This window comes from Mobula hypostoma, chromosome 17 (assembly GCF_963921235.1).
Source record: "Mobula hypostoma chromosome 17, sMobHyp1.1, whole genome shotgun sequence".
Classification (NCBI taxonomy): Eukaryota; Metazoa; Chordata; class Chondrichthyes; order Myliobatiformes; family Myliobatidae; genus Mobula; species Mobula hypostoma.
Window position 1 is genome coordinate 54038707 of NC_086113.1, and position 22189 is coordinate 54060895.

Here is a 22189-nt window from a genome sequence, read left to right on the forward strand (position 1 = left end):
CTGATATCCATGGGAAGGATGGTAACTACCAGACAAAGGAGAAGAATGGACTGTCGCAGAGTCATGGAAACCATAGTACATGCTGCCTCTGACTAGACAATGTGCTTGGTATGATGTTTCTTTTCAAAAAGTATTTCAAACTGTACTTTACAATTATCCAGTGGGAGCTCAGCAAAACAATAAATTGTCCATGCTTCATGCTTACCAAGCTTTCCGAGGCCAGAGGGAGACCACTTATGATTTGCTGGAACTGGACAATTAAGTGACAATTCAACATTGCAATGTCGATAGCGTAGCAGTTAGTTTGATGCTATTACAGCTTAGATGTCAGAGTTCAAAGTTCAATCCCAGTGTCCTCCCCATGAATGCCTGGGTTTACTCCAGGAGCTCCAGATTCCTCCCATAGTCCAAAGGCACACCAGTTAGTACCTTACTTAGTCATTGCAAATTGTCCCATGATTAGACTAGGGTTAAAAATTGGTGGGCCGTGGGCAGCGCAGCTCGAAGGGACGGAAGCGCCTATTCCACACTCTAAATCAGCAGTTAATTCAGCTTCAGAACCTGAGCAGCTGAGAATACAACCCTTTCTATGTCAAGAGTGTCAGGAGGCAGAAGTGTGTGAAGTTGCCAGTACCAGGGAGAAGGTTCTTGAGAAAATGAAAGGTCTGAAGTAGATAGGTCACCAAGACCAGGTGGTATACACCCCGAGGTTCTGAAAGAGGCAACTGAAGAGATTGCAGATGTCACTCCACTCTGCAAGGGAGAGAGACAGAAGAAAGGAAATTATAGGCCAGTTAGTCTGACCTCAGTGGTTGGGGAGATACTGAAGTCAACTGTTAAGGAAGTGGTTTTGGGAAACTTGGAGGCACACGATATAACAGGCTGTAGTTTGCATGGTTTCCTCAAGGGAAAATCTTGCCTGACAAATCTGTTGGAATTATTTGAAGAATCACAAGCAGTATAAAGCAAGGAGAATTGGCGGATGTTGTGCACTTGGATTTTCAGAAGGCCTTTGACAAGGTGCCATACATGAGGTTGCTTAACAAGAGAAGAGCCCATAGTATTACAGGAAAGATACCAGCACAGATAGAGCATTGGCTGATTGGCAGGAGGAAAAGAGTGGGAATAAAAGGAGCCTTTTCTAGTTGGCTGCTGGTGACCAATGGTGTTCCACAGGGGTCTGTGTTGGGACCGCTTCATTTATGTTATAGGTCAATGATTTGGATGACGTGATTGATGGCTTTGTGGCTAAGTTTGCAGATGGAAGGGCAGGTAGTTCTGAGGAAGTAGAGAGGCTACAGAAGGACTTAGATGAATTAGGAGAATGGGCAAAGAAGTGGCAGATGGAATACAGTGTTGGGAAGTCATGCACTTTGGTAGAAAAAAATAAAAGTGGATTATTTTCTAAATGGAGAGAAAATTCAAAAAAATCTGAGGTGCAAAGGGACTTGGGAGTCCTCGTGCAGGATTTCCTCAAGGTTAATTTGCAGGTTGAATCAGTGGTGAGAAAGGCAAATGAAATGTTAGCATTAGTTTTGCAAGGAATGAAATGTAAAAGAAAGGATGTAATGTTGAGGCTTCATAAAGCACTGGTGAGGCAGTTATTGGGCTCCTTATCTTAGAAAGGATGTGCTGACACTGGAGAGGGCTCAAAGGAGGTGTATGAAAATGATTCCCGGATTGAAATAAAAGTTGCTGGTGAACGCGGCAGGCCAGGTAGCATCTCTAGGAAGAGGTGCAGTCGACGTTTCAGGCCGAGACCCTTCGTCAGGTGGCTTGAATTTCCAGCATCTGCAGAATTCCTGTTGTTCCCGGATTGAAATGTTTGTAATACGAGGAGGGTTTGATGGCTTTGGACCTGAACTCAGTGAAATTCAGAAGAATTAGGGGTGACCTCATTGAAACCTATCAAATGTTGGAAGGCCTCAATACAGTGAATGTGGAGAGGATATTTCCTATGGTGGGGGAGTCGAAGACCAGTGGAAAAGGCCTCAGAACAGAGGGGTCTCCTTTCAGAACAGAGATGGGGAGGAATTTCTTTAGCCAGAGAGTGGTGAATCTGTGGAATTTGTTGAAACAGGCGGTGGAGGAGACCAAGTCATACGGTATATTTAAGGCAGAGGTTGATAGGCGCTTGATTAGTCAGGGCATGAAGGGATACAGTGGGAAGGCAGGAGACTGGGGCTCAGAGGGAGAATGGATCAGCCATGATGAAATGGCAGTGCAGACTCGATGGGCCAAGAGGCCTAATTCTGTTCCTATATCTTACGGTCTTGTAACTTTCTAAGCCACATAGCTTTTGAATAAATCGCTTTATCTTACCATTTACCTTATATTTAAAAGCTTCAAAAGAGTTATTTTCATGTTACTGAACTCAGAAGCAAATTGAGAAAGATAAAACATTCTGTAATTAGACTAACGTTAAATTATTTGGAAATCTGTAAGATACTTTTCCCTTTAAAGAACAAACTTGCATTTCTACATTTGCAAAAGGTGGTTGTGCATCATCTCTCAAAGAGGTTCATAACCATGGAATTACAGTATGCTTGAAGAGATGGCACTGCATTATGCAACAAGGCCAATTTATATACACTAAATGTTGGAATGGATGGTGTCTCGCTGCAATTTCTACAAAGAGCTGTGGTAGTCAGAAGAATGGTTAGGGCTGTGGTCTTTGCATTAACAGAGTACAAACATTAACATTAAAACCGGGGTTTGGACAATTTAAACGGTGGGCCAGATGGTCTGAAAAGGCACGGTGTCCGGACAGAAGGCGAGGGTCGGGGCAGATTCTGCTCCATAATTTGATTACTCCATTACTCCGTTCTAATCGGCGCTGAGACCTGCTCTGGCGTTCGGGTTTATGGACACCATTTTGTTCAGAATGCTGTCGCTGGCTTTATTGTTTGGATGGTTTGTTGTTTTTTTTTCTCCTCTCTCTCTGCTCATTGGGTGTTGGTCTTTTTTAAATTAGGTTCTTTCGGGTTTCTTGTTTTGTGGCTGCCTGTAAAGAGACGAATCTCAAGGTTGTATAATGTGTACACACTTTGATAATAAATGTACTTTGAATCCTTTGTTGGCAAAAGCCAAAAATGAGAAGTTTACTGGCAATGTTTCATTCCCTGTGGCTAGATTGTAGAAATATTTTAACGTAAAGATAAATAAATATTTGAAAGATCAAGGAATTATGGGTTATAGGGAAATGGCTCTGGAGCAGATTTGCAGCCAGCACAGATCAACCTTGAGAGGATTTGAAGTGCTTGGTGGTCTGCTCCTGCTTCTATTTTACTGTGTTCAATTGAATCTTTGCCTAGCATTCACTATCCTATAGTGGTCATTCAAGCAAAGAGCTACTGCTGTTGCTGGAATTGTGCCATAAAAGGAGTCACAGACCGAACAAACCTCCGGCAATTAGCACAGGAATAAATGTGAACAAAGAATGGATTTTTAGAAGTACATAACTTATCAATTGCAAAAGAAGCAATATCTATGAAGTCCTTGTATCAAAAGGAAGACTCATCTTGTTAATTCCATGGCTCATCCAAATGAGTGTATTTCATACAATATTCGGTGGAAAAACTTTAACCTAAGCCTGCCTGTACAGCAACATTCCAAAAAGCAAAATGAAAACTGCAGATACTGGAAATCTGAAATAAAAACAGAAAATACTGGAAATGTGAAAATACAGGCTGTATTAGTGCGGAGTGGGACAGTGTTCATCTTTCCATCAATGGCTCATCCTCCCAACCTACAGCAGCATCCATGTGATGTTTCCATGGAGATGAGTTGGTCAAATTACATGCAGGACAGATCACTGTCATTTTGTTTTTGAGTGAGAAAAAACAGCATTCTAAGCAGATCCCAAAAAGCAGTACCATATATAATTAAACGTATTGTCTGAAGACTGCAACCACATCTCTTCAACTTTCTACTTAAAAAGCTGCAGAAGAAAATCTCAAATGATACTCATGTTATAGGTAGAAACTTTGCAATATTTTACTCAACAACATAATTTTAGCTATCAGTGTGGTGGTCATTTTAACCCCTTCCCAAACAGGAAAATAAAATTCTTAAGGTGGAAGAGTCTGACAACAGGAATAGAATAAAATTGCAAAAAGATCAGTGTAGTCAATCAGGATGCTATATTAATATTCATCTGAAAATCCAGTTTAATATAAACATGAAGTATATTTTCTCAGGCAATCACTCTGCAAATGCATCCACAGGTTATGAATGATGCCTACCATTAACTCTAGTGAAATTCCACGCGGCTTTTAAAAATACAATTATTTGCTCATTGATTCTTCCCACAGTCCATTAAACACACGATGAGGTTCAATGTAAAAAAAATATCCTTCTCACCGTTGTCTGAAATATCCAGTTTTGAAATATTATGGACTTCTGCAATACAACCTTCCAATATCTGAGCTCCACCTGATCTTAGCTGTTGATAAAGAAAAATTCAATTAGAATAAATAGAAAAATGAGACACCATGCAGAGATTTCAATTTAAAAACGTTTTATGTACATATTTTGATGTAGAGCTAGTGGGCAGTAGGTAAAACTATATTCAGTAGACATTATCAGTAGTTCTATTTTCTTTAAAAGAGCCCTGGCTGCTTTTGTGACACAAGGCTGAGAGATAGTTATGAACAGACTGATCACAGTTAACATGTTCAAGGCTACTGCGATTCAACAGAAGCAGTTAAGCATTGTGGCATTCTGAACCAAGCTTTCCATAAAAGCCATTAAGTGACCAAGTACTAACAAAGATCCAATGAAATAAAAGATGAATAAATGCTATAAATTCCATCCGAACTAGTACATCGGCACAGTAGGTTTTAAAAGAAGGTGAGGCACGTTGTCATTCTAGGATGGTGGTGAATACTGGTAGCTTGGGTTGAGGTGCTTGATGTTGTGGTGTTTGCCGAGCTAGGCAATTAGCTTGCAGACATTTCATCACCAGTCATGCTAAGATCCTCGGTATGCAGTTGTTGGTGTTTCTCTCTGGGAGTGCTTGGGTTTATATAACTGGGATACCATGGAGGTTCTAATGCAGGCAAACAAAAAGCAGGCAAGAGAATTTTTAAAAGCGTTGTTCTCTTCTGATAACTCTGTAAACAAACATATAGAAATAGATGTCATCCACAAACCATTAAGAGCCAAAGAAAGGCGAGCCAATAGAATTCAAAGGTCAACTGATTGGGTAGCCAATCAGGACTGAAGTAAGCAAGGGGGAGTGGTCCATGTAAACCTGAGCACTCCCAGAGAGAAACACCAACAACGGTGCATTAAGGATGTCACCTCAACTGGTGATGAAAAGTTTGCAAGCTCATTACTAAGATTGGTGAACACCAAACATAGTCACTCTTTCAAAAAACATACTAATCTGCTCTTTTTCCTGTGCTTGGAAATATAATGAAACAGACATTCAGTGATCCAAATTAAGCAACCCAACAAGGCAGCAACATTTGAATTTTGAGTGGAATTATTTCATCATATCAGTTAAGAACTTTGAGCTGATAAGATCAAATCAAAATTCAATGCAAAAGCAGTAGAAAGCAGCATTCAGGAAAGAGGCCAATGTAAAGGTGGTAATTAAGACCTGAAGAATATACTAATGAGTAACTTAAATTAAAAAGAATGGCAAGGTTGCTTCCATAGAATAATTACTGATCACATATAATCTCAACACTTGGATAGCAATTTCCACCCTTCATTACCTGATAAATTCCAAACTGGCCACAGGAACTGTGTAGGTCAGTGACTTTATTTAGGTACATCCCTTCCTAAACTATGTTTTCAAAACAAAACTGGTGTCAAATGTAGCTCTAATTGTTCCTTCAACCGCATCAGTGGTTTTGCGTTTCTAATCTTAGATGCTAATATTTCATGATGCCATTAGATACTCAATTACAATTGTGATGTAAGAACATCTCAAAAAGTGGCACATATTTAGTTATTCAGATACAACTTTGAACAGATCCTTCAAGCCACACCACTCAGCAACTCCCAGTTTAACCCAAGTCTAATCACCGGTCAATTTACAATGACCAATTAACCTATCAAACGGTACGCCTTTGCAGAGAGAGGGGAAACCCATAAGGTCACAGGGAGAACATACAAACTCCTTATAAATCTCTGCTTCATCCAATTGATATGAAACATTTTACATTTCTTTAACCTCAGTAATCAATTCTTAAGAAAATGCATCAATTTTCAAAGCTGCAACTAAAATACAAAGAACAGTTCAACTTCTAGTTATTGACATGATTACTAAAATCGCCAGAAAGTTTCCCAATGAAAATTTTGCCAACATATCCCTTACAATATTTTAAAAAAAACAGTGCCTTATATTTCAGTTATCCATACCCGAAGACGAAGTATTTTTTTCTTTAAGTGGGCAAGTGTCTGATCAAATGAAACGTGCCCACATTACAGAACACTGCTTGAGCAGAGATACTGTTGCACGAAGTATCTGAGTCAAGTTGCTGAACAGGTAGTCCTGATGGACAGGTAAGGAAGCCGTTTTACTGGATCAACAAAGGTTAAAAAGCAGGGAGGGTACTTACACAGTGACCAAGCTAAGGAAAGCAGTAGAGGGGAAAAGAATGGAAAATATCAGTGCAAAGCTGGAGTAGGCAAAAGCATCAAAGCACAGTGAGTTCAGCATCCTTGTCTTCTGCATCACATTAGCCTTTGAAAATCGTTAAAAACAAATGGTCCTGAAAAGACCTGGTTATACAAATTTTTCCCCCAATTATTATTCTATGAATGAGAAAATGTAGATTTATCAATATTTAGAAACAAGGTAACTTCAGTAACAAATTAACATGTTTTTACACGGAACTTCTTGATGAGACACGGGATTTAAGGAATTCCTAACAGCTGAATTTATTTCATCGACTAAATTACACAATATACTGCAGATCAAAGGTTTGCCCCTGAATATGAAGAATGATGCTTCTCCAACAACACTTGAGGAATTAGGGTTCACTAACATACTTGACCACATTTGCAGCAAAGCTGTTAACTAGTACATTATAATCACAAGGTTATTAATCAACAGTAAATAAAAATCAAAAAGAAAATTGTAGATGGTGGAAATCTGAAATAAAACCAGAAAAAACCCGAATAATTCAGCAGCTGGTACAAAGAGAAGCAGTTAAGGCTTCATGTCCAGAAACTGACTGAGTTGTCATGAAGGATTTTGGACTGTTTCTCTTCCGGCACAATTTGCTAAACCTGTTGAATGTTTTCTGCACTTTTTAAAAATTAACCAACAGAAACACATTTTTGATACCTGAAATTGATATGACACATGAGAAATGCTCCTGACAAATTGGGGATGTGAGCGAAGCAAAATAGTTTGAAGGGTTTAGCTTATCTAATTCAGGGGTGCTGTTGATGAATCTCAGTTCCTCCAGCATTCTGTGCATGTCACTCTGGATTTCCAGTATCTGCAGAATCCATTGTGTTTATTTTATGAATCTTGGTTTATAATTCAGTACCCAAGGGCAGTAAGGCCTGAAGGCAAGTAAAACTCGAAATTACAAGCCCATAAGGGATAGGAGCAGAATTAGGCCATTCGGTCCTTCGAGTCAGCTCCCCTATTTCATCATGGCTGATCCATTTCCCCTCCTAACCCCGTTCTGCTGCCTTCTCCTCGTAACCTTCCAACCACAACTAATCAAGAATCTATCAACCTTCCCTAAAAATACACACAATTACCTGGCCTCCACAGCTACCTGTGCTAATGACTTTCACAGATTCATCACCCTCTGGTAAAAGAAATTCCTCCTCATCTCCGTTTTAAATGTATGTTCCTCTATTCGGAGGCTGCCCCCTCTGGTCCTAGATTCTCCCACTACAGGAAGCATCCTCACCACATCCACTGTATCTAGGCCTTTCAACATTGCATCCTTGCTTTTATATTCTAGTCCTCTCAAAATGAATGCTAACATTACATTTGTCTTCCTCACTGCCAATTAAGTTAATCTTGAGGGAATCCTGCACAAGGAATCCCATGTCCCTTTGCACCTCTGATTTTTGAATACTCTGCGCATTTAGAAAATAGTCTATGCTTTTGTTCCTTCTACCAAATTGCATGACCATACACTTCCCGACACTGTATTCTATCTGCCTCTTCTTTGCCCATTCTCTCAATCTTTCAAATGTCCTACTGCAGACTCCTTGCTTCCTCGACACTACCAACCCCTCCACTTATCTTCATAACATCTGCAAACTTGGCCACAAAGCCATCAGCTCCATCATCCAAATTACTGACACATAAAGAGAAGCAGTCCCAACATCGACCTCTCTGGAACATCACTAATCGTCACCGGCAGCCAACCAGAAAAGGCTCCCTTTATTCCCACTGTTTGTCTCCTAACAAATCAGCCAATGCTCTATCCATGTCAGTACCTTTCCTGTAATACCATAAGCTCTAATTTGTTAAGCAGCCTCATATGCGGCATGTTATCAAAGGCCTTTTAAAAATCCAAGTACGTAACATCTACCAATTCTCCTTTGTCTATCCTGCTTGTTATTTCCTCAAAGAATTCCAAAAGATTTGTCAGGCAAGATTTTCCCTTAAGAAAAACCATGCTGACTTTGGCCTATTATATCAGGTACCTCCAAATGCCCCGAGACCTCATCCTTAATAATCGGCATGAACACCTTCCGAACCACTGAGGCCAGACTAACTGGCCTATAATTTTCTTTCTTCTGCCTCTCTCCCTTCTTGAAGAGTGGGGTGACATTTTCAATTTTCCAGTCCACTGGAACCATGCCAGAATCGAGCGATTCTTGAAATGTCATTACTAATGCCTCCACAATCCCACCCCCCTACCCCGCAGGCACCTCTTATTGAACTCTAGGGTGTTGTCCATCTGGTAAAGTGACATATCCACCTTCAGACCTTTCAGCTTTCCAATCACCTTCTCCCTAGTAATAGCAATTACACTCACTTCTGCCCTCTGACTTTCTTGAACTTCCGGCATATTGATAGTGTCTTTCACAGTAATTTCCTGGCCTCCATTACTACCTCTCCAGTGTCATTTTCCAGTGGTCCAATAAACAAAAAATAATTGATGATATTTAATCAAAAAACTAAATTAAAAGCAAAGGTAAATCAAGTCATTTTTCCATTTCATTTTCAAACTAATTCAAAGAACTAAACTATTCCTCCTTACCTCACAACTGCTAAGGTCAAGAGAGACTTCTTTCAGTTGAAGATTGCAAGAAAGGCCCAGTAGAAGTGCTCTGTAAAGAAAGAATTGCATTCATTTAAGTGTTGGATGCCTACATTGGAATAATAGAAGAGAAAGTATAGAGTCCTTGTCCCCGGCCATTTGTTCCAAACACACTCAACATTAGTCACTGCACATGATAATCTGGTTGCTCAGCTTAACTCCACTGAATTTAAGGGATTTTTTTTAATGCACACAATAATACATGACCACTATTGTAATGTGCATTAACAATAGCCACTGAGGATATATTTCCATCACTTCTGTCACGTCACCTTTTCATAGTTTTAACATAGAACATAGAATAGTACAGCACATTACAGGCCCTTCGGCCCACAATGTTGTGCCAACCCTTAAACCCTGCCTCCCACACAACCCCCCACCTTAAATTCCTCCATATACCTGTCCAGTAGTCTCTTTAATTTCACTAGTGTATCTGCCTCCACCACCACTTCAGGCAGTGCATTCCACGCACCAACCACTCTCTGAGTAAATAACCTTCCTCTAATATCCCCCTTGAACTTCCCACCGCTTAGCTTAAAGCCATGTCCTCTTGTATTGAGCAGTGGTGCCCTGGGGAAGAGGCACTGGCTGTCCACGCTACCTATTCCTCTTAATATGTTGTATACCTCTATCATGTCTCCTCTCATCCTCCTTCTCTCCAAAGAGTAAAGCCCTAGCTCCCTTAATCTCTGATCATAATGCATACTCTCTAAACCAGGCAGCATCCTGGTAAATTTCCTCTGTACCCTTTCCAATGCTTCCACATCCTTCCTATAGTGAGGCGACCGGAACTGGACACAGTACTCCAACTGTGGCCCAACCAGAGTTTTATACAGCTGCATCATTACCTCACGACTCATAAACTCTATCCCTCGTCTTATGAAAGCTAACACCCCATAAGCTTTCTTAACTACCCTATCTACCTGTGAGGCAACTTTCAGGGATCTGTGGCCATGTACCCCCAGATCCCTCGGCTCCTCCACACTACCAAGTATCCTGCCATTTACTTTGTACTCTGCCTTAGAGTTTGTCCTTCCAAAGTGTACCATCTCACACTTCTCCGGGTTGAACTCCATCTGCCACTTCTCAGTCCACTTCTGCAACCTATCAATGTCTCTCTGCAATCTTCAACAACCCTCTACACTATCCACAACACCACCAACCTTTGTGTCATCTGCAAACTTGCCAACACACCCTTTTACCCCGACATCCAGGTCGTTAATAAAAATCGTGAAAAGTAGAGGTCCCAGAACCAATCCTTGTGGGACATCACTAGTGATAACCCTCCAATCCGAGTGTACTCCCTCCACCACGACCCTCTGCTTTCTGCAGGCAAGCCAATTCTGAATCCACCTGGCCAAACCTCCCTGGATCCCAATGCCTTCTGACTTTCTGAATAAGCCTACCGTGTGGAACCTTGTCAAAAGCCTTACTAAAATCCATGTAGATCACATCCACTACAGTACCCTCATCTATATGCCTGGTCACCTTCTCAAAGAACTCTATCAGGCTTGTTAGACATGATCTGCCCTTCACAAAGCCATGCTGACTGTCCCTGATCAGACCATGATTCGCTAAATGCCCATAGATCCTATCTCTAAGAATTTTTTCTAACAGCTTTCCCACCACAGACGTAAGACTCACTGGTCTATAATTACCCGGACTATCCCTACTACTTTTTTTGAACAAGGGGACAACATTCACCTCCCTCCAGTCCTCTGGTACCATTCCCGTGGACAACGAGGACATAAAGATCCTAGCCAGAGGCTCAGCAATCTCTTCCCTCACCTCGTGGAGCAGCCTGGGGAATATTCCATCAGGCCCCAGGGACTTATCCATCCTAGTGTATTTTAGCAACTCCAACACCTCCTCTCCCTTAATATCAACATGCTCCAGAACATCAACCTCACTCATATTGTCCTCACTGTCATCAAGTTCCCTCTCATTGGTGAATACCGAAGTGAAGTATTCATTGAGGACCTCGCTCACTTCCACAGCCTCCAGGCACATCTTCCCACCTTTATCTCTAATTGGTCCTACCTTCACTCCTGTCATCCTTTTTTTCTTCAGATAATTGAAGAACGCCTTGTGGTTTTCCTTTACTCTACTCACCAAGGCCCTCTCATGCCCCCTTCTTGCTCTCCTCAGCCCCTTCTTAAGCTCCTTTCTTGCTACCCTGTATTCCTCAATAGACCCATCTGATCCTTGCTTCCTAAAACTCATGTATGCTGCCTTCTTCCACCTGACTAGATTTTCTACCTCACTTGTCACCCATGGTTCCTTCATCCTACCATTCTTTATCTTCCTCACCGGGACAAATTTATCCCTAACATTCTGCGAGAGATCCCTGAACATCGACCACATGTCCATAGTACATTTCCCTGCAAAAACATCATCCCAATTCACACCCGCAGGTTCCAGCCTTATAGCCTCATAATTTGCCCTTCCCCAATTAAAAGTTTCCATCTTTTTCAGGAACTTTAACAGCAAAGAACACTTTAAGTTGTTTAAAAGTATGAGAAAAGAACGGGAAGGTAGAGTTAGAGTGCATTACAGGACCAGAGGAGGTGTAGAAAATGAAACCTCACAACTATTGGGAGCTACAATGACCAAGATAGTGGCCACACTGAATAAGAACGATGGTTCAAGATAAAATGAGGATGGACATTCTTAGAGGAAGGGCCATTGGGAGTATACCCACAGCACAAAACTAATGCTATTTAATACAAGTTGGCTGTCAAGATGGCAAGAGAACAATTGTTACACTACAGAATGTCATTAAGGCAGAGTCAAGAAAGTTCAACATTGTATCATGTTGTTTGAGCAATCACTGACGTGCGTAAAGAATGAGAAGAATTCAAATTCCCAGTATTCCTTTACAGACAAGTGCAGGCTTAAATCAGGAAGTAAAATATAAAGTCCAAGCCCCCTGGTCATTTAACTTTGCATGTCAGTGTGAAATGGTAAAATAGGCACTCAAACACAGAACATGTCAGGCAGAATCAACTGATTGCAATCTTGTTGGCTCTTCATGTGGCCCTGGATTACTTGGACGATACTAATTCTTATGTCAGTCTGCTGTTTATTAACTACAGATCAGCATTTAATACAATCTTTCCGACAGTTCTGACTGAAAGGCTCCAAAACATGGGCCTTTAGTCATAGTCATACTTTATTAATCCCGGGGGAAATTGGTTTTCGTTACAGCTGCTCCATAATAATAAATAGTAATGGAACCATAAATAGTTAAATAGTAATATATAAATTATGCCAGTAAATTATGAAATAAGTCCAGGACCAGCCTATCGGCTCAGGGTGTCTGACCCTCCAAGGGAGGAGTTGTAACGTTTGATGGCCGCAGGCAGGAATGACTTTGTACCTCCCTTTGCAACTAGATCCTCGACTTCCTAACTGGAAGCCACAGTCTGTATGGATCGGAAATAACATCTCCATCTCACTGACAATCATCACTGGCGCACCTCAGGGGTGTGTGCTTAGCCCACTGCTCTACTCTCTCTATACCCATGATTGTGTGGCTAGGCACAGCTCAAATGCCATCTATAAATTTGTTGACAACACAACTATCGCTAACAGAATTTCAGATGATGATGAGGAAGCGTACAGGAGTGAGATATGTCAGCTGGTTGAATGGTGGTCGCAGCAACAATCTTGCACTCAATGTCAGTAAGACCAAAGAACAGATTGTAAGCTTCAAAAAGGGTAATACAAGGGAACACACACCAGTCCTCATAGAGGGATTTGAAGTGGAAAGAGTGAGCAATGAGTGTCAATATCTCTGAGGACCTAATCTGGATGCAACATATCAATGCAGTCACAAAGAACGCAGTCAGTGGCTATATTTCATTAGGAGTTTGAGGAGATTTGGTTTCTCACCAAAGACACTCGCCACTTTCTACAGGGGTACGGTGGAGAGCATTCTAATTGGCTGCATCATTGTCTGGTATGGGAGGGGTACACTGCAAGGGATTGAAAGAGACTTCACACACACACACACCCAACTGTAATTCACAGCTTTTATTATTTTGTATTGCATTGTACTGCTGCCACATAACAACAAATTTCATGGCATATGCAGGTGATATTAAACCTGATTCTGAATAAAAAGGAAAAATAAACATAAAATAAAAAGGATTGAAGAGATTTTGGTGTACAAGTCTAAGGACCCCTAAAAAGTTCAGGCACAGATATAAAAGATGGTTAAGGTGGCATATAGGATACTTGCTTTCTTGAAATGGACCAAAGAATATAAGAGCAAGGAGATTATGGTACAACTATATTATACATAGTTTGGGTCAAAGCTGGAACTCTGTGGGCAGTTCTGGTTATCCTACTACAGGAAGTACATGGTGGTACTAGATACAGGGTGCACAGGAGATTCCTCAGGATGCTGTCTGGGGTGGAGTGTTTTGAGTATGAGAAGGGACTGGATAGGGTGGGTTTGTTTACCTTGTAGAAGCATTCCCCAGTAAAAGAGCTGTATGAAACTAGAAGGTATAAGTTTAAGGGCAGAGGTAGGAGATCAAGAGGGGTTCTGAGGAAGTATTTTTTCTCCACACAGAAGATGCTTTGAATCTACACAGTATGGCTCAAGCAGGAAACAGAGATATTTTTAACACTGAAAATATATCTAGATGAGCACTTGAAACTCCAGCCCATGAAAAGTGAAAAAGTCCACTCTTAACTTCCAATATCTCAGGAAAACTAAGTGAATTAAACTATAAGCATTTCCTTCCTGGTTCCTTTTATTTGAACAATGACATTGCAGAGATGGGTGATTTCTAATCACGACTTCAAACAATCTAGACCGGGCTCACTGTCTTTATATTGCAGGTAAATAGAATTAGTATGGTAAAGCACATAATACATCATAGCGCACTGAAGGATTTGTTTTGTTGCTGTATCTCGCAATGTCATCAAAATTCTGACACAGAATTCAGAATAAACTTCTTTACCCAAAGAATTTTGAGAAAGAGGGATGGCATAGTGGTACAGTTGTGAAGTTTGCATGTCGGCTCTGTGACCTCATGAGCCCCACATTTAAAAGGTGCGCAGGACGATAAGCTAATTGGCCACAGAAAATTACCCTTGGTGTGTACAAAAGAGGTAGAATCTGAAGGGAGTTGATGGAAATCATAGACAGAAGCAGAAACATTGACCTACTGAGTCGATGCTGCCCGTTAAACAACCATTTACAATAATCCTACATTCAGCCCATTTTCTTTTATTCTCCTACATTCTCATGAATAAATTGCAGATGGGATGGGATGTCGGCAGGCTAGTGTAAATGGGCCATTGGTGCTCTGCATGCATTTGGTGGGCTGAAGGGCTCATTTCTCTGTGCACTATGATTGCTTGCTGGCAGAAGGTTCAAAGATTCATTTAATATCAGTGATTGTATACAGCATACAACCTGAAATTCGTACTCTTTGCAGACATCCATGAAACAAGAAACCCTATCGAATGAATGATAGAAACAGCAAAGCCTGAAGTCCCGCCCCTTCCTTCACACAAGCAGTTGAATTGAACAGTATAATTGGATGTAGGAGAGGCTGGACAAACGTGCACGACAGAAGGGAACAGAAATATATTATGGATGAGAAAAGATGAAGTAAGGTTGGGGTATGTGTAAACATGGATTGATTGAGCTGAATGACCCACTTCCACATGCCTGTCCTACATGAAGGAAATGTCCATCAAAGAGAAGAAACCAATACTGACTTGACTGCATCTGGAGGAAGTTTGGTCCCCGACAGATTGATGTGTTTCAAAGCCTGTGAACTGCTGAAAAACATCTTGAATGTCTGAGGGACTTCTTTACCCTTCCTGCAAAAAGGAGGAAGAAGAATACACTTTAAGGTTATCCATATAACACAATTAAAGTAGACAAAATTTACCAAACCATAACAGTTTCATGACATTAGGGGCAGATCAAAGTCTTGGAAATTCAAATCTTACACGGAATTAATCAAATGCATTTGAAAAGGTGCCTATCTAGGCTGATGGCAGAGCCCAACTTTCAAAGTTTTTATAGTTAATACTTATTTAAGTGCTGGCATAAATAAAACTGCTCTTCAAAGGCTTTCTTCTGTGCACATCTTTTACACCGTACTCTCTGAAGAAGTGCTTTAATAATGACCAAAGTATCATGAACTGTAAACTAAAATAACTCAGAATCCTGTCCTTGTTATCCTTTTGCTTTTTGTGTACCTGTATCAGAGCAACTTCATGTCTTCTTTTAACCCTCAAGTATTCTCTTGCATTTCCTAAATTCCGATAGCACCTCGTTTGTTCCTTGCTCTCTACACCTCCTTCCTCTTCCTCTTAACCAGGGCCTCAATATCCCTAAGCCTTGCCTTTTATGAAGTTATCTAAGGTTCCAGCAGAAAGCTGCTTTTTATCTCATTGCACTTTTCACAATAATCACTTTTTTCGCTTCAATTGACCTGCACGATTTTCTGATTTTTATTTCAGCTTTCTGTTTTGTATTAGCTTTTTCTAAGTGTTAATTGCAGGCATCTGATGAGCACAATAGATAACGTTAATCAAGATATTATATATAAAAAAATTCTCTGAAACTCAGGCAACTTTAACTATTTACAGAGAGAGATGAGCCAAAGGATGAATTTATACCTCCAGGCAATTAATTAAAGTTGAAATAATTCCATCAAGGAATTGCTTATCGATCTTATGAGACTTGCATTAAGAAGAGAAAAAGTTGCTAGTTGACTGATGCCAGCTCACAGAAAATTATGAACAAACTCCTCTAAGACATCTGGACTGAGTAGAAAAGCATCCACCACAGGGCTTTGAACCTTTCCACTGCGTATCACTCAAACCCTGATGCTCAACACATGAGGTAGCCATCAATAGCAGTTCTGCGACAAAGAAAGCAGAAACTGTCTTCTTCTTGCCTTCTGAATTGACAATGAACATGCAGACGAGTTTTCCTCTTATTCAATCCATTCAAACTGATGCAGTCCTTTTTCAGCTTTATCTATATTGAAAGCAGACTGATTGGGCAATGTACGCTATCTTGGGCTGAAAGGCCCATAATGTCCTGTACTATTCTGATGTAAACTGATGTACACTGGTACATTTATCACCTAAGGCTACAAGAACATTTATTGGTTTTTAAAAAATGCATGCAGTAAAATCAAAGCTGGGAACACTGAGATCCTATCAAACACAACAAGGCATAATAATTATTTTTGTTGTACCGTCCCCTTATCAGATAATCATTAAAACCTACAGGTTATTTGGGTAAATGTAAGGGGAGCAGAAAGGCCAGTGAATAAGGATGGGGACGGGGGAGTGGTGAACTGGGAGAGGTAGATAATGTCAACTATGAGTGAGGCAGTCAGTCAGTTCCCACATACGCCAACGCCATTCCCCCTCATTGGCTGGGAAATAGAAGTGTGAGGGGGACTTGGGGCATGCAGGGGAATAACTGCAGAAAAAAGTTTTCATTTTTCTGTTTAATCGCTGACACCAGATTTCATTGCAGAGTGGGGAGGGCGGCCAGCTTCTTTCCTCAGTGTCAACATCACAGAGTATTGATCCTGGCCCTAAAATACAGAACCAAGAAGATAGGCCGCCAGTTTCTTGATTTCCCTGAAAGTTTAAAGACATTTGGCATGTCACAGAAGATTGATATACAGAGGAAAGCATTCTGATTGGATGCATCACGGCCTGGTATGGATACGGAATTCAAGAGACTGCAGACAGAGGTGGGTTCAGCCCATTCCATCACAAGTATACGTCTCTCCACCATCGAGGACTGCTGCGATGTGACGTCTCAAGAAGGCAACATCCACCATTAAGTACCCCAACCATTTGGGCCATGCCCTCTTCTCAGGAGCCTGGGACGTATGGGGTGGCAGGGAAAGGTAGCACCTCTGATGGTGCGGACACAGTAGGCTCCCTTGGGAGCGGCTCGCCCACCCTTGTTCCCCATTTGGCACTCAGCTCTCACCTGTGGCTCCAAGCAGCTGTTTACTAGTGCCAGCGCTAAACCATGGTAAACTGCTTCGACGAGGAGGCTAAACCAGGTGAGGGGAACCAATGGGTCTTACACCCTGAGAGAGTTTGGGCTTGCCTACACAATCTAATGAAGACTGGACCCCGCAGACTGCGCAGAGGTAACCACTAATTTGGATCAAAGGGCAGAAAGGCAGGCCTGGCAAAGCACTGTGGAAGTGTTCAGAGCATGACGGGGCACTGCGGAATGTTCAGAGCGTGACGGGGCACCGCGGAGTGTTCAGAGCGTGACGGGGCACCGCGGAGCGTTTAGAGTGTGACGGCTCACCGCAGAGCATTCACAGAGTGACGGGGCACCGCGGAGTGTTTAGAGTGTGACGGGGCACTGCGGAGCGTTTACAGTGTGACGGGGCACCGTGGAGCGTTCACAGAGTGACGGGGCACTGCGGAGTGTTCAGAGCATGACGGGGCACCGCGGAGCGTTTAGAGTGTGACGGGGCACCGCAGAGCGTTCACAGAGTGACGGGGCACTGCGGAGCGTTCACAGAGTGACGGGGCACCGTGGAGTGTTTAGAGCGTGACGGGGCACCGCGGAGCGTTCCCAGAGTGACGGGGCACCGCGGAGTGTTCACAGTGTGACGGGGCACCTCAGAGCGTTGAGAGCGTGACAGGGCACCGCGGAGTGTTCACAGTGTGACGGGGCACTGCGGAGCGTTGAGAGCGTGACGGGGCACTGTGGAGTGTTCACAGCGTGATGGGGCACCGCGGAGTGTTCACAGAGTGACAGGGCACCGCCGAGTGTTTAGAGTGTGACGAGCCACTGCGGAGTGTTTACAGTGTGATGGGGCACCGTGGAGCGTTCAGAGCGTGACAAGGCACTGCGGAGTGTCTAGAGTGTGATGAGCCACTGTGGAGTGTTTAATGTGAGATGAGGCAAGGTGCTGTGGACCATCTGACAACGTCTCCAGCCATCCTGACTCCGTCTTGCCACTGGATACTGATGGTCTCAGATGAGTGAGAGAGATCGACACGGTGCAACACTTCCTCACTTTAAGTTGAGTCATTCTGTAAGTCAGGCTGGCTGTCCACCCTTCCCATCACAAACCATCCCGAGTCCTGTGGCGAAAGGCTAGGTGTGGGTACACTGGCAGCCGGAGCCACAAACCTGCACGCTGGGGGCTCAGGACACATGGTTATTATCCACAGACATGGAGCAGCCCTTTCCAGGAATGCACTTCTTACCTCCATGGTATGAGGAACAGGCTGGACAAAGTGCCTTTAACGTTGCCTGGCCAGTTTACCACAGCTGGTGGGGACCCTATCACAGTGGTCAAAATTCGTCAAAGAGAAGATTAAGGACTATTCCTCTCACTCTCGGTGTGAGAAATGCGTGCACACTGTTGGACAGAGTCAATGCTGACAGACCTCAGAGGAGAACTGCTCTAATAGGGGGAGAGTTAGCCTGATATAACAGCCCTGAGAGAGACCTGACTTGCAAAAGAAGGTGAAATTTGTGAAAAGGGCGAAGAATACGCATTCTTTCGGAGTGGAAGAGGAAATCATGACTGACAAGAGGCTGGGATTGGATTTGCAGTAAAGACAGATTAGCACTGGAAAGCTTGCTGACATACAAAGGATGTGAATGACTGGCTCATGATCATGAAACTCCCTGTCTCATGGTCAGAAACATGACACCATCGTCAGTGTTTACGCCCCAACCATGACCAACCCAGCTGACATCAAGGACAAGTGCTATGAAGAATTGTGCTCAGTTATTGCCACTGACAAGCTTATCACCCTTGGTGACTCAACACAAAGGTAGGCTCTGACAACACCTCCTGGGATGGGGTGATTGGGAAATATGGCGTTGGCTGTTGTAACAGCAATGGTCTTCCACTACTCCAGACATGTGCCTAACATGAATTGTTGATCAACAACACTGTCTTCCGACTTCCCACCAGCAACAGAACTTGGTGGGAGCATCCCCGCTCTAACCACAGGCATCTGATTGACTACGTCATCATCAGGAAGAGAGACGGGAAGAATGTAAGGGTGACAAAGTCTACGCGTGGTGCTGATGGCTGGACAGACCACTTTCTAAACTGAACATCCATATCCAGCCCAAGAGACGGCCACAAGGGAAGAAAGCCCAAAGATGACTGAACATACCAAGCTGAAGAGCAGCAACATAAAGCAGTCTTCGTTGAAACTCTAGAAGACTGCTTAAATCCACCCCTCTTGACAAACAGAATGTGGAAACTGCTTGATCTACCCTTCGAGAGCTGATCTGTAACACCGCTTCAGAGATTCTGAGCCTGCTACCAGAAAGCACAAGGACTGGTTTGATGTAAACTGTGTCGACATCAAACAACTGCTAGATGAGAAACACTGTCTCCACAAAGTTTTCCTCAGTGACTCCAAGTCCATCTCAAAGAAGGATGCCTTCAATAACATACAAAGGACCGTACAACATAACTGCACCAGATGCAAGATCTCTGGCTGAGTAATAAAGCTGATGAGATCCAGGCATATGCAGATAGGAATCATTTAAAGAACAATGCTGCAGTAAAGGAAGTCTATGGCTCCACATCATCTGGATCATCCCCTCTCCTAGTGCTAATAGGAACACGCTGAACACAAAGAAAGAGAAAATTCTTCATATGTGAGCTGAGCACTTGAACTGTCCTTCTGCATTGTCCTTCGACTATAAATGACAAAGCCATTGATTGCCTGCTCCAAATGCCTGAAAATGAAGCACCAGATGTGCAACTGACCTTCGTTGAAACCCCAAAAGCCGTACATCAACTCCCTAACAGCAAAGCGCCTGGATTAGACGCGATACCAGCTGAGGCCTACAAGGGAAGCCGTGCAGTGTTAACAGAAAAGCTCCATCAGCCCTTCCAACTCACGTGGCAGTAAGAGATGATTCCACAGGAACTTAAAGATGCATCCATCATCCACATGTACGTGCAAAAAGGAAACTGACAGTCCTGTGACAACTATCAGGAAATATCCTTGTTGACTATCACAGAGGAGATTTTTGCCAGGCTTCTTCTCAACCATCTATCACACCTTGACCAGAAATTCCTACCAGAGAGCCAGTGTGGATTCTGGAAAGAGCATAGGACTATTGAGATGGTGTTTTGCAGCATGAGAGATGTCAGGAGCAAGATACTGACCCATTCTCCTGCTATTTCAATTTGACTAAGAATTTCCACACTGTTAGGAGAAAGAGTCTGTGGAAGTTCAGATGCTCAAGGAAATTCATCACCAATGTGCAGCAGCTCCATGATGGCATGCAGGCTGGAGTTCAGGACAATGGTGAGACATCCGAGCCCTTTCTTGTCTAAATCAGGGTCAAGCAGGGCTGCGTCTTGGCACCAATGCTATACAGTCTGGTGTTTCCCACTATGTTGACTAATGCCTTCAGACGTGGTGACGTAGGCATCAGCATCAGATTCCACACAGATGGGAAACTGTTCAGTCTCAGGAGACTGCAAGCAAAAACTAAGGTTACGACAAACATCAGAGACTGACTCTTTGCTGATGACTGTGCCCTCAATGCTGGTTCAAAAGATGACATGCAGCGCTGTGTCAACAAGCTTTCTGATGTATGTGCCAATTTTGGGCTTACCACCAACATCAAGATTGAAGTCATGCATCAGCTCGTTCCGGGGAAACCGTATGTAGAGCCAAACATTACAATCAAAGGTCGTAGTCTCAGCCCAGTGAACAGGTTCACATATCTTGGCAGCACACTGACCCAGACCATCATTATTGATGAAGTAAATGGCAGGATCGTTAAAACAAGTGTAGCCTTTGACAGGCTTAATATCAGTGACTAGAATAGAAGAGGCATAAGTCAACAGATGAAGTTGAGGTGTATAGGGCAATAGTACTCCCCACTCTGCTTTACGCCTGTGAAACATGGACAGTGTACGCACGGCATGATGAGAAACGGAACCTCTTCCACATGGTCTGACTCAGAATGCTCTGCAACATTAAGTGGCAAGACAGAATCCCTGACACTGACGTACTTACCAAGGTGGGCCTGCCCAGTATCAACACCATCCTGATGCAGCCCAGTTGCACTGGCGAGGCCACGTAGCTTGTAAGTCAGTCCATTGGCTGCCTAAGGAACTGCTTTGTGGTGAACTTCAGAAAGGAAAGCGTTCCCATGGAGGTCAGAGAAGACACTATAAAGACACACTGAAAACTTCACTGAAGCCTCTGCATGAAGCCCGACTCAGAGCAGTTTATTGCCCAGGATTGGGTTGAGTGGCGCTCCTTCCACCTTAGGCACGTAATTACACGAGGCAGAAAGGACAATTGCAGCACAGAGACTTAAGCTGGCCAGGAAAGCTCAAGCCAACAACCCCAACCCAATGTGGCAGCCATCTTTTGACCACGGTGCCAAAGAACATTTTGTTGGTGCCATCTATGTACCCACAGTCCAGTCCAGCTGCTTCAAATCACAGATGATTAGAGTGGTTCTCATCGCTGCATGAAGAACAAGTGATCAGAAGCCTGAAGACCTAAACATCATGGTTCAACAGCCTCAGGACTGTGGTCTGGGCCCAAAATGTTGACTGTTTATTCTTTTCCATAGATGCTGCGGGCCTACTGAGTTCCTCCAGCATTTTGTGTGTGTTGTTTGGGAACACAATATCTTGAGCAGCATGTGTCAGAGGACAGGAATTCAAGGGATGCAAAGTACATTTATTATCTAAGTATTCACGAAGTATACAACCCTGACATTTGTCTTCTCCACAGACAGCCACGAAGCAAAGAAGAAATTGAGTTCTGATTCAGGGTTTCGACCCAATGCGCCAACAGTTCTGTTCCTCACAGATGTTGCTTGACCCATTGAGTTTCTCAAGCAGATTGCTTGTTACTTCTTAACTAATACTGCATTTGGATTTTAAGGAAATGGTATA

General features: G+C 42.9%; 1 protein-coding gene across 4 annotated transcripts in view; it reads right to left on the bottom strand.

The window, feature by feature from the left end:
* Window positions 1–22189, bottom strand: part of LOC134358043 (F-actin-uncapping protein LRRC16A-like) — a 342999-nt gene that overhangs the window by 123157 nt on the left and 197653 nt on the right. For all 4 annotated transcript variants that reach the window (XM_063069926.1, XM_063069928.1, XM_063069927.1 and 1 more), the window contains exons 16-18: window positions 14994–15098; window positions 9195–9264; window positions 4363–4444 (exon numbers count right to left, since the gene is read on the bottom strand). In XM_063069926.1, the coding sequence (XP_062925996.1) occupies window positions 4363–4444; window positions 9195–9264; window positions 14994–15098 (257 nt within the window). The remainder of the gene's footprint in view (window positions 1–4362; window positions 4445–9194; window positions 9265–14993; window positions 15099–22189) is intronic.